Source organism: Patiria miniata, unplaced genomic scaffold (genome assembly GCF_015706575.1).
Source record: "Patiria miniata isolate m_02_andy unplaced genomic scaffold, ASM1570657v1 HiC_scaffold_1, whole genome shotgun sequence".
In the NCBI taxonomy this organism is placed as follows: Eukaryota; Metazoa; Echinodermata; class Asteroidea; order Valvatida; family Asterinidae; genus Patiria; species Patiria miniata.
The window spans coordinates 18,211,608-18,224,398 of record NW_024037047.1 but is presented as its reverse complement, the minus strand read 5'-3'; the positions used below and the strand labels follow the sequence as shown (position 1 = coordinate 18,224,398).

The 12,791-nt window shown below is 42.9% G+C and overlaps 1 protein-coding gene across 1 annotated transcript; it reads left to right on the top strand.

Annotated features, from left to right (window-relative positions):
* The first annotated feature begins 4,576 nt into the window (after nt 1-4,576).
* On the top strand, nt 4,577-12,399 carry LOC119724203 (protein unc-93 homolog A-like). The gene is made up of 6 exons (XM_038195153.1): nt 4,577-4,840; nt 7,265-7,474; nt 7,873-8,521; nt 9,073-9,410; nt 10,425-10,692; nt 11,149-12,399. Exons 3-6 carry the CDS (start codon nt 7,891-7,893, stop codon nt 11,457-11,459), a joined length of 1,548 nt encoding a protein of 515 aa, XP_038051081.1. The 5' UTR covers nt 4,577-4,840; nt 7,265-7,474; nt 7,873-7,890; the 3' UTR covers nt 11,460-12,399.
* The last annotated feature ends 392 nt before the right edge of the window (nt 12,400-12,791 follow it).

The window sequence follows — 12,791 nt, the reverse complement described above, 5'->3', positions numbered from 1 at the left end:
CTAACGTTGCTTTTGCTAGAACAATAGTAATTAAGAGAAGCAATTTCTTTTCTGGCAGAAAATCTAAAATAGCACGAAGAACGCAACTTTAAAGAAGAAATCTGAGACAATGAACTACATGTATCCGTAAAAAAAACCTCGTGTTTACTGCGCGTACGCGCTACCTAAAGTGGTGCGCTGCTTTAATTCAATGCGTGGGCATTGGTAAGCCAATCCAGTTCAACAGGGATTCTGATCTAGTAAATAATTTCCCATAGACACCAATGATTACTAGAAAGCACTCAGAGAGCGCACACCTCCGCCTAAGGCTGAACAATTCCTTGCCATTTGCATATCCACTGGACTTCAATATTTTATTACACATTTAAAAATCCTGAAACTCGAGCACTTTGTATGTATGCTTGTGTTGGTCTACTTTTCCACTCCCCCAAAACGGTATAGTCCATTGACCTGTTAGCTTAGATTAGGTCAACCTCGTCCCCAGTGCTTACTCTATTTCCAACCTTGTTTCCAATAGTAAGCCCTGGATAGGAAACTTCCTACCTGCATCCGGATTCGATACCGCAATTGGCTAGAAATGGATTGATATCGTGTACTTGGTGTTGTTATTCACAACGTGCAGAACGTGTTTTCGCGATCATTCGTCCAAGCCTTCTTCAAAATATTAATTTCCTTTCCAATTTGTTAATATAAATATGAAATGTGATACTGCATGTTGTCTCGTTAAGATCGTAACAGTTTCATTAAAATAAAATCATGTTTTTGTAACTCACGCCATGCTCGCGCTGCGACGTATTGATTCTGTTTTTACCCCAGACACCGCATACAAAAACAAACGCAAATGTAACGCACAGGCAGGCACCAGACTACCATTTGCATACGTGTTCAAAAATCTTGCACATGCAAATGATCCAATACCAGGGAGAGCAGGTAGTGGTGGGCGCGTACTGCTCGACACCCTGGGGATGAGGTTGAGATTAGGTGGGTTACAATATTGAGGCATACAAACCAGGTCAGTGCCACGCACACGAACTTGTGCACAGAGCGATCTGGTGAAAGTTACATGCAAACTGGGTGAACAAAAATTTCAAAAAAAAAAAAATCCTGCATCCACACGCAGATCCCGAGCACTTCCAAAATCTAAGCGGTTTGTACTTGTACCAGGACCACCCCTAATTTTCTTTTTCATGACAATCCGTCCAGAACTTTTCGAGTTATCCTGTTCAAAGTCAAACACACTAACCAACCAACGACGGTGAAAACATAACCTCCTTGGCGGAGGTAATTATATACTCCCACTTAAAAAAAGGAGGAAAAAATCGGGAAAAATGCAACTGTCATAGGTGTTCGAGGCATGCATTTAATTATAGCTCAACCCTCTTTCATGTAGTGTTAATTGAAAAACAAGTTAACGGATGACTTTATTTTGGTGATTTTTCCCTTTACTCCTGAAGTTAACCATCGCCATTCAGAAAAAGGAACTCTCCCTCCCCTCCATTGCAAAATAGAGCGACTTTCGGGTCTAATTCCATCCCAAATTGCTCAGACATAGAAGTTCAAAGGCCGTGCTAGAGACGTGACCCTTCATCGCTTTACAAACCCTCTATAATTATGGCTTGGTCCACAATACCATTTAGAGTAAAGTTGACAGTATATATCCTGATTTGGCCGGCCTAGGCAATATTGAGCCTATCCCTCAAATGGAGTAATAAAATAAAATGGCATGACAGACTCCACACACGACCGGTTCTTACAGGCGTATGCAGTACTGTATTTTTTCCCGCATTGGCTTCCAATAAATATAGAACGTTCTATCAAAAGTTACCCCTGGGTAAAAATGTAAGGAACATTTCCTTACATATGTCTGTAAGCGCACCGAAGAACAATTCTATTTCTACTCATAATAATACGAGGGTTGCCAACCACTCAGGAAATCAGGGACTAAAAACCTTGAAAATTAGTTTCATTGTTCATGTCAGGGAACACTCGGGGAATGTGGGGATCAACAGTATATGAGAGAAAACTCTGTAATTTGACAGTGACCCAGAAGGGAAAGGCTTTCAGCAGTTTGGTGTATACCTCTTGTGTCCAATTTTTGTCCACTGACTGATGGCTATGGTGGCTTTTCAGTGTTTTTGCATTGTGACTTTTACACACCTCTCCAGACAATAACAATTTGTTGTGCTACGTACACCACCTCTTGACTTCCCAGCAACCTCATTAAACTGAAAATATTTCTTATGGAATTTTGGAAATTCCTCGGGGAAATACGAGGGAAAACTCAATAAATTTTGTTTTTGCAAAGTGTTGGGAACCCTCAAAGCTACCATCGAGGTACACGTACGTTTTCAGTGGCGGGTAAGGGGGTTTAACCCCCCCCCCCACTTGAGCCAAAAAAAAAGAAGGGAAATATTTGAATTCGCTCATACCCCGCGCCCTGCAAACAGGACGCTGGGATACTCTGATGAGCTTCACAGAATCTTGTGAAGGAAGTGGCCTATGACCAGCATCTAGCTGCAGCTGTTCAAGACCGCAGTTAGACAATGAGCGCAAATGCTATCCGAAAACATACTTATAGAAATGCGCACTTTCCACACCGGATGTGATTTCTGTTTCATTGCGGACTATGTGCACACAATTTTGAGTGTCGCATAATGCAATCCGACCGTTCGTGATTCGAAACGGAGCCTGAGAAAGTGACGGGAATTGTAAATTTAGGCCTACAACACATGCAGATATATTTTACAGAATTTCCTACATTATTACGCTTTTTCAACGAAAACAAAACAGCTCTAAGTGGAATAAAAGAGTAATAAATCAGTCTTAACGGCCGTTTCAAACCTTGCAGAGTCATGACCGTGATGACGCGCAGGTCACAGGTCACACAAAATCCAACCAACCAGAGCGTGAATTCATCAGAGTATCCCAGCGTCCTATTTGCAGGGCGGGGGGTACGAGCGAAATAATTATTTAAATACAAGTGCGAGTGCACAATAAGCTCTGGTGAAATATGCGTCGCCGATGGCACATATGGAACACCATTATTTGGAGGATGTCCTCCTTCTTGATACCGTCCAACCACCACACAAAATGGCGTCCACCTTGCTCGAGGAAGATGTTGCGCAAGTGCGATTGCACAAGCTCTGGTCGTGTCTTAAGAATTCTTCCATGAACGTCTTGCATGAAATCGACCAAAATGATAGTTCAGGAACCCCTAAGCTGTTAGAAAATAGGTAGTGGCAATCGGTACTCCCTAAGAGTACGAGGATAGAAAAAAGTTCAAGTGCACAATATAAGCTCTGGCCGTGTTGCAAGAAGTCTTGCATGCAAGTCTTGCATGAAATCGAACAAAATGATCCCTGCCAGAGCTTAAAATGAAATCGATCAAATGATCCCTGCCAGAACTCGAAAAATGCGAGCTTAAAAATAACACGTCCGCTAACCAATCCCCCTTAATTGCTAAACCCCTCCTGAGCCAAACATGCATTAGCCCATCGATTAAGAGATGACGTTTTGACAGACAACTCAATTTGGTGCCCTTAACACGCCGTATAGTTAATACATTATAGGACACTAACAAAATAGTATAGGCCAAGTGAAAAAATAAACCAGTTTCCCGTCCCCGCCCGCTTCCTTTTTCTAACGCCACGTACGTACGTTCTTCAAGTTTTTCCCCAATCAAATATTTGCAATAGTAATTTTTGTAGCTATGATTGCAGTTTAGAATCTGTTATTAAGCGTTATGACTCATTTAAAGACAAAAGTAGCAACAAAAGAGTCAAGAAATGGAAGAATCCATTCCTTGGAAAATCTGCCATGATCTAAAAAAGGGCCGCCTCCTTCCTTTCTTCCAAAGTCCCAGACGACAAGTTTTTTTTTTTTTTTTAACTTGGCGTTATAAGATGGAATTTTTGCGTCGGGGTGATGTAAATCAAATTAGGTTTTGCCCTTCACTGACGTATAAACACTGTATACTCAATGTTTTACCTCCCGAGTGAAAGTTGGAAAAATCACTCGGGAATCACATATAGCTCAGGCCAAAAAAAACAAGTCTCCGGTTTCTGGTATGCGCGCGCGTCGCCGTAGCCATGCGCGTCGGCAAAATGAAAAAGTTTTTTTTTCAATACAAGATGATGTCTCAAAACCGCCAAACTCCCTGGTTTGACTGGAATCCTGCTGCTGCACAATTTAAACGTGTTTTTAGATGGGGTTATGATCGAGTATAAGATTTATGTGGCCTCTCTGGACTCCCATATATTTGCACTAAGTTTAGTCGGGCACCATTTGCAGTCATCAGCCGACAAAAAAAAAAGCCGCGTCGCCGCACCACTTTTTGGGCAAGCTCCATACCAGAGACCGGAGACTTTTTTTTGGGCCTAACTTGGCGTTAGCTATAAAAATGTCTGGGGTAATTTTAACGTGTGCAAGCATAGAGCAATGGGCACGCTAACATTAGACCCAGCCATGCGTGATCGATGACATTGGAAATATTCAATGGTTGAGGATCGTACACAATGGCTGGTTTGTTGGCTGGCGAAAAATAAAACCTGTAGTTTGTAGGCCACCTGGCAATGCTGTTATGCGCATAGCATGACGAAACTGATACGAAATGCACGTTCAGCATGTCACATAATGTGCCGCAAGCAGCTTGCTACCGGATAACATTTCTATGCACACTAGCAGACATCTTGTTAGTCGAGCGATCGAGTGGATGCAGAGACAGCCGTCTGACTAGTCCTTCCTCCGTGCTGAGGTCTCCTACAGTTTCCATCCGATCCAGCCAATTCAAGGTGGCCTCGATTCGAGTGGGCATCTGGCAGGCGACTTTCAACTTCAAAAGGTTATCATCAGTCATTCAACCTTCAAAGGGAAATCGTGTGTCTGCGTAAAGCGCGATTACTTTACGTACATTTGTTTTTTTCGTCGTTTTTAAGCTGTCACGGATTGGTTGGATCATAGAGCAAGTTGAATGGGAACACTCCTATCTGTTGGCTTCCGATCTCAGTTGTTTATAGGTGCAGTGTGGAAGATATGAAAACACAGCTTGCAATGAATAACGTCATGAACTATGACGTGTGAATCATCACTAAATTCATGTATATATCCTCCCCGCACACTTAATAAATATAGCAACGTCACGGCACATAGCGCCATAAGCTCGGTCACGTACATGTACATGCATGTGTGCAGTGCACGAAATGTCAAGGTCATATGCTGTATGCTCAACAGTGTTGTAGTCGAGTCACCAACGTCGAGTCCGAGTCCGAGTCCCGAGTCACAACACTCTAAAAACAACTTAGTCAAAATATTGACTGGTTTTCCTAGTTATTGAAAATTGATTAGGAATTTAGTTAAACATGCAAAGTTTCATACTATGACTAGAAAAAGTTGTTGGGTTTGTCTCAAAATTCAGTTATTTGCATAACTTTTTAATAATACTGACTGGAAAAGTCTAGTCAGATTGACTGATTTTCAGTTGCACCCAGCTGACCCTGAATGGCTAGTCAAATTTAACTGGTTTCTGGTCAAATCTGACTAATGCTTTTTTAGAGTGAAGTCTCGAGTCCGAGTCGATCCGAGTCAATTGTTCTTAGTTGTTCACCAACTAAGCAAATTTTTTAAAACTATTTTTCAATCATGATTCTGTCTTTTAAGTAAATCACAGTGTACTGTATATACTTTACCTTGTGTGTGTACATCATGTTAAGACCCAAAAAGGGTTTTCCTTTTAATTCCCATCCCTAAAAAAAAAACCCCTTCATCCCTTCCCTCCATGTTTTCTCATCCAACCATTATTCCTCAATGATCTTTTCCCAATTCCCATGGCCCAATTCATATCCCTACGTTATGTTTTTTCTTTTGATGAACATACATGACTCGACTCAAGAGTAACCTAGCTCGAGTCCGAGTCATCATGGTCGAGTCCGAGTCCGAGTCATTTTCCAATGTGACTCGAGTTGAGTCCTAGTCACGAAAAATGTGACTGGAGTCCGACTCGAGTCCGAGTCCTCGACTTGAATCTTACAACACTGATGCTGAAGTACAAGTATACGTTTTACATAATGGCGACAGTGTGAGTTGCTAAAGGCCAGCCGCGGTAGATTTAAATTCTTTCGGATACAAAAAACAAACAAACGGGGTTCGGAAGTATAGGGAAATTGTACGTGAAAGACGGGGCAACCGACCGCATTCAACCACCTTCCTTGATGCTCAGAATAACAGACAATCTGGTTGATATTGAGTGCGCTCGATTACTTCCCCAAGCATACTCGCGCCTGGCTCCTCGCGTGCTGACAGACATGCGCAGTGGAACTAAATAAACGAACAGTTTTGGGTAAAGTTTCGTGCAAGAGCTGGAAACAGGGGCGTCGCCAGGATTTTTTCTAGGGGGGGGGCAAAACATATTTTCCAATTTTTTTTTCCTGTTTTTCTCAACATCTTCTCGATTTATCAGTTTTAGAAGGACAATTGCCCCCCACTCATTAAATTTACACCAATATGACTTCTCACCTCTTTTCTTTTCTTTCTCTCTTTTTTTTTCTTCTTGGTTTTTTTTGCTTTTCCAGGCGGGGGGGGGGGGGGGGGGAATGTTGCAACCTGACGCCACTTTTTTTCTTCATAATCATCTCAATGAAGGTCATTCACTGCAAAAATGATGATATGACATGAATCTGGGACTGAGAAATATTTCCAATTTTGTTATGAAAACAATTCTTGACTCTCCACAGACTTTGTACACAATCGCGGAAGTGACGTCAGGTTGCATTATTTTCCCAAGGTTGCATCCGAATCAATAAACTGTCAAGAGCACGTTCACTCCAAGTGAAAATACGCGGGGACGCGCTGACAATAATTCTTAGCCGTAGCTCCGTGCATAGCGCTACATAGGGTTTGTAGCTCTCCGTGGAAGCTCGTTTCGGACACGGCCTGAGGCGCCCGCCGGACGTTGCAGGGCCTTATGGGATACTTACCGGCTCGGCGAGTCGGTTACTTGGGCCAGGCTCGAGTAAGCGCGAGAAGTCACGTGAGAGGTACATCGAACGCTGTCGCGCTTGCACGAGTAAGCGCGGGGGAAGTAATCGAACGCACTGATTGTGGACCACCTCCCCAGACCGACACGACGGACGCGTCAAGACGTCATCCTCTTGACCTACAAAGGACCAGCTCACTTGGCTCATGAGCCAATTGAGCTAACTATATGCAAATCCAAGTCAGCTCAGCAGTCTACGCCAACAGCCTAACAGTTTTATTTGTTTATTTTTAGGATAATCCCACACTGGAACAGCTAGCCACACTCAATCCTACAAAAGCTTACAGCTTCAAATCTGCAGTAAAGAACCACCTGAAATACTTTTTCTGCTCCAGGATCCAGTCATCAAAAGTTCATAGGTCATCAACTCTGATGTATGTAATGCGGCTAGCCGTTTTGTCAGTTCATAAAGATCCAGATCCAGATCCTTGACTTTTTAGCTCGGTAAGTTTTGGAATAAATTGCTTATGCACGTAAGACCACAACAAATTGAACACATAATCAAGAAGAAGCCGGGTTCGGGGCTTCTCATCTCACAAGCCACCATGTGATATACATGTATATGTACTTGTTACATTTATTAACATTTTGATATTGTTAATAAATATCCTGTCCCTTCTCGATGCTGTGTTCGATGTGCAAATCTTACTTTAGAAAACACGAACTTAGTTTTGGCCTTGTACATCCATGTATTTACTGCAATCGGAATGGGGACGTCCGCACGCTTCGATTCATCATTGTATTCTTAATCGATTGAGTCACAAAGGTCATTGTTTTTGACCTGCTACGTGCGGGCCATGCATTAGTTTATACTTTATCAATCAAATCTGTTTGACAAACAGGGATTACGCTATATCAAAATGGAGTCACAAGAGGACAAAAAGCGAGCCATCAAACGTGAATGGAAGCGACTCTACGTCTTCTGTTTAAGCTTCTTTCTGTGTTTTGTAGCCTTCCGTGGGCTGCGAGATATACAAAGCACATTGAATTTAACGCAAAGTGTAGGCTTTGCGAGTCTGACGGTACTGTATGCTAGCAGCTTGCTGGCAGGTCTGACGTTACCAGCCGTAGTGCGCTGCCAACTCGGCACTAAGTGGGGCCTAGTGTTAGGGATCTCGCTCTTTGCTGTGTACACAGCCAGCAACTACTGGAGTAGTGCGTATCTGCTACTCACTGTCGCCTTGTTTCCAGGCGTCGGTGCCGCCTTGATCTGGGTGGCAAGAGGAACTTACATCACCACCATTGCCATGGAGATGGCACATCTCAAGGGAAGGAATTCTGCCGTGGATATCGGTCTATTCAACGGAATTTTTCACACGGTGTCTTACTTGGGTACGGTGTGTGGCAACTTGATCTCCTCATTGGTGTTTTATGGCCAACCCGGGGACGAGGATGATGGTGATGACATCAGCAGTGTCATCGGCCAATGGAATGCCAGCGCGCCAAACGCGGAGACTGCAGATGTGTCCTTCTGCGGCATGAGGGCATGTGGTGAGAATTCTAGACTTTTCTGACAATTGGGGTCAGCACCTTATGCCGGCCATTTTCCATTCTTGACGTTCGTGCGCTTGCTCATTTTAAATGGACAAAGCCGGAACCTGTGATGTCGATGAAAGTTACATGCATTTTAAAAAGCTGGGTTTGGGCTAGAGAAGGTGATACAACAAGTTGATGAAATCTGACCGAATTCTGAAAATTAAGTTAAGCATTATTTTGGGAAAAGGTAATTTGGGGGTGCTGCACACTATGTCTAATTGGGCGCTATTGGTAATACATGTTTATTAGTCTTAATTGCTCGTAATATTATATGCAGCTCAGACAGACATATGACTTTGCCAAACAAATGGATCGAGGGGAGGGGGAGGGGGCTTATCCCCAATAAAGCCATCCCTGGAATTCTAACATTGCCGTGCAATCGATCTTGTTCCTTACTGTAGCCTCGTCCGAATGACTTGGCTACGGAAATAACACGGGTCTATGGGAAGAGGCTGCACCCGCTTCCACATCCAAGTAATCTAGACTCTACTTTTTCTTCCCACCAGGAGGCGATATCGAGAGCAACCACAGCGTCCTCCGCCCCCCAGACCAGTCGACTCGCACCACGCTCATTTCCATCTACCTGGCTTGCGGCGTGCTGTCAGCGGCAGTTGCTGTGGTTTTCCTGGACAAAATCGACGTGGTCGAGCCCGGGACCAGACTTAGTGGGAAAGAAGAAGAGGTGGCGGCCGACGGCGAACGCCCACGGTCTACTTGGCGGGAAATCACGGCCAACATTGCCGCCACCTTCCGCCTGATGACTAACCCGCGCATGGCAATGCTCATACCAACGCTGTTGTACTTGGGAGTGGATGTGATGTTTATGGGCGGCCATTTTACAAAGGTGGGTTTGAACTCTTGGTGGTAGCAGACATGCCGATAGACTGGTTCCCCGACCTGACAATTTCCCCCGACGTCCACACGTCTAAATTGTAGGTCAGCCTCCGTGGCTAAAAATAAACCGCCATGACGACATTGACGGCCCTTTTTTCAAAGCTCGGCTTCGTTTCCGAATTTGCTTTATCACTTAAAGCTTTTAATGTTCCTATCAAATTTTAAAAATAAATCACTTGCTTCATATATCATACAGTTATGATAATATAGTTTGATATTTCTGTAAGAAAACATTGACTAATGTTGAACTGGGATCTTGAAAATTAGGCACCCAAATAGCACTGTTAGCTGGCGGAACCGAATGAAGACCGAGTTTTGGAAAATCTCGGTAACGGTCGTCAAATTTAAAATAGTACATGACGAAGCAAAAAGTTCGCCCATACGATCCGATCGATGCACAAAATTGTCGTTGAATTTAAAGTTTTCTAAATAAAAGCAATGAATATTAATTATCAACTCATTTAAAAAAAAGTTTTTAATAAGCAATAAACAGTTAATTAAAACAATATTATACTCGGAAATACTCGGCCGCTATCCGATTGTCGACACAATTCGGCAAACTTCGGACATTTTCGTAAAAAGGAGGAATTCCTCCCGTTTTAGTCACGTGACGTAAATTTTAATACATGAACAATGTATTACCGGAGGCTACCTGACCTAAGATTCATCAGAAATAGTCAGAATCGTTTGGTTTGGGAACCAGACTAACATGCCGAATGATCACGTATGCGCACAACCGAAAGATTCACCGAAACAGGCTTGGATTTATCGGTTCATGTTGTGCAATTTGCCAACCAGTTAAAACTAAACCACTGCAAATGTTAAGTTAGACGTTTGGTGACTTGAACCTCAGCATGTATATAGACCTTGTAGATAGGCATTTTGTAAATCAAATAGTGTTTTGATTCCGTTATTGCAGTGGTCTGAAATTATCTGCTCGTATCCACTAACTTTGGTCACATAGTTTTTCGTTGGTTGCACACGAGGGATCGAGGTTGTCGGCTACGTCATGATGGGCAGTTCCGTCTCCAGCTGCATCTCATCCTTCCTGATTGGTCAGCTGATGAAGTGCGTCAGCAGGTTTGCACTCTTCATCGTTGGGGGCGCTACTTACCTGCTGGTACTAGTTTTCATGTTGGTCTGGGACCCTGACCAGGGCAGATTGTGGCATCTCGTTCTGATGGCTGTGGCGGTTGGCTTTGCAAGAGCAAGCATTGCTACGATAAGCTCAAGTAAGCCATCGCAAATCAAATTACGAGTCATTCACAAGTCACATCACAAGTCGATCACAAGTCAAATACAGTTAACACTAAATCAATTACAAGTCACAACACGTCATTCACAATTCACATCACAAATCAATCAAATCACAAGTGACATCAAAAGAATCACAGCAAAAGCCAAATCACATGTCGATCACAGACAGGTGACAGTGAATGAACGCTGATATATGAAGGAATGTGTCACCAATTCGGGATTCCTTAATCGTCCCTTGACTTGGGACTGAATGACTTGTGAAAAACGTGATTGACCCATGATTTGACTTGTGATTTGTTGACCTGTGATGAATTGTGAGTACTTGTTTAATCTCCTTGACTTACAGTTTCTGTAACCTTACAAATTTAGGTTCACATTTTGAGTCGAAATGACTGTACGTCTTTGATCTTTATTGTCATTTTTGTATATAGCTCTTTTGGGAATGCTGTTTGTATGTCAACAAGAGGCAGCGTTCGGCAATCTGTGCTTCTGGCAGTCCCTGGGCTCCGCTGCCATATTGGCCCTTGGTATCCCACAATCCATGTGTGCCTACCACGTGATCTCAATCGTCATGTGCATCCTCGTGTTCGCCCTGGGAATGTTCTGTTTGCTGGAGCTGCGATTGAAGCGAGAGCAGACACCAGGCGAGAAGAAGCCTGAGAAGGAGGCTGAGGGGAAAGAAATGACGACAGAAATGTTGGCCATTGCAGAGCCGACCAACAACGAAATATCAATCGACTGATGACATGTAGAGATCCCTATCATACCTATGAACCTATCCAGGGGCTGTCTAGTATGCAGCTTTTACCATGAGCCGAGGTTAGCACCAGTGACTCGCATTGCGCGCGCAGAATGCATATTTATGAATCATGGCGGTAAAGGTACCCATAATGCTTCCCGTTTATTTTTTTGGAATGAAATGAGTCGCCCCGATCACCATTCGATATTGCAGTTGGTACGAGCAGCATAACAGCATACACCGAATAGCTCTTTGTGCAAGAATTCGTTTCAGTTGAAAATTGAAACAAAAAAGTTTTTATATTTAAAAACCAAACATAATTATCAACATTAACTGACTCCAATTTACAAATAGAGCCTTTGTCAAGCTGATTATAAAATGCTGTATTCGTTTTCAAATTTGACATTTTAAACTTTTTGAAATTATAGTTTAATTTATTTACTGCAACACAGTGATTGTTATATTTTTAAATTATCAAATGTTTACTACAACACAGTGACTGTTAAAGTTCAAGGGGCCTCGAAAGTGTTGCAAAAAGCGCCCTCTCTTGTTCATGCACGGAGCCCATAAAGCATCAAATCATTATATCGTAGAGTTTTAGGTTAATTACTGGTGGCGCTGTTTACAGTGGAGACATGGGTCAGCGTGAGGTCAGCATGCACGCACAAGCAGGCATCGCTGTCACGCGCGTGCGCAGGCAGTTGCAATGCCGTGCAGATATGGAGTGTAGTGGATCGTTCACGGCCGGCCGGCTGGCTCCGTGAAACTCGAGGCTCCAGATTCGAGTGTTGTTCAAGATTACTGAGGTAAATCTCAAATTATTACACTGACTAATTGTTCTGAGGAAGTGATTACAAGCCATTTAGACATTGGAATGTTATGTGATTGCCTCCGAGTTATTTTGTCTGTCCTTTTATTAAATAAAATTGAACCCCGACAACAGTACACCCTACAATACTATGAGATGAACTGTTATCAATTTATTTTAAGCACAAAAGGCTCTTAAATTATTCATTTGCAAGAAAACAAACTGACTCAAATTCTGGTTAGAAAATTATTTTCGCTGGCACAATTTGAGTTCTCATATAATATGTCAAATTTCGTTATCATTGTACATGTACGATTACGTCCCTGTGCTGTATGTGCCGGCAGCTTAGGGTATATTTATGCACAACGTCTATGGGCAAATGGCTCTAGAGGCTTCACCGCCAACATTTCGTATTCCAATGCCTTTTGACTCGTTCGGCTTCTGTCAATACTGCCTTGACAATCAGAGGCAAACTATATTAATTGCAATATCTGTAATATTTCGGCCCTCCTCTCGGTGCGTATCGT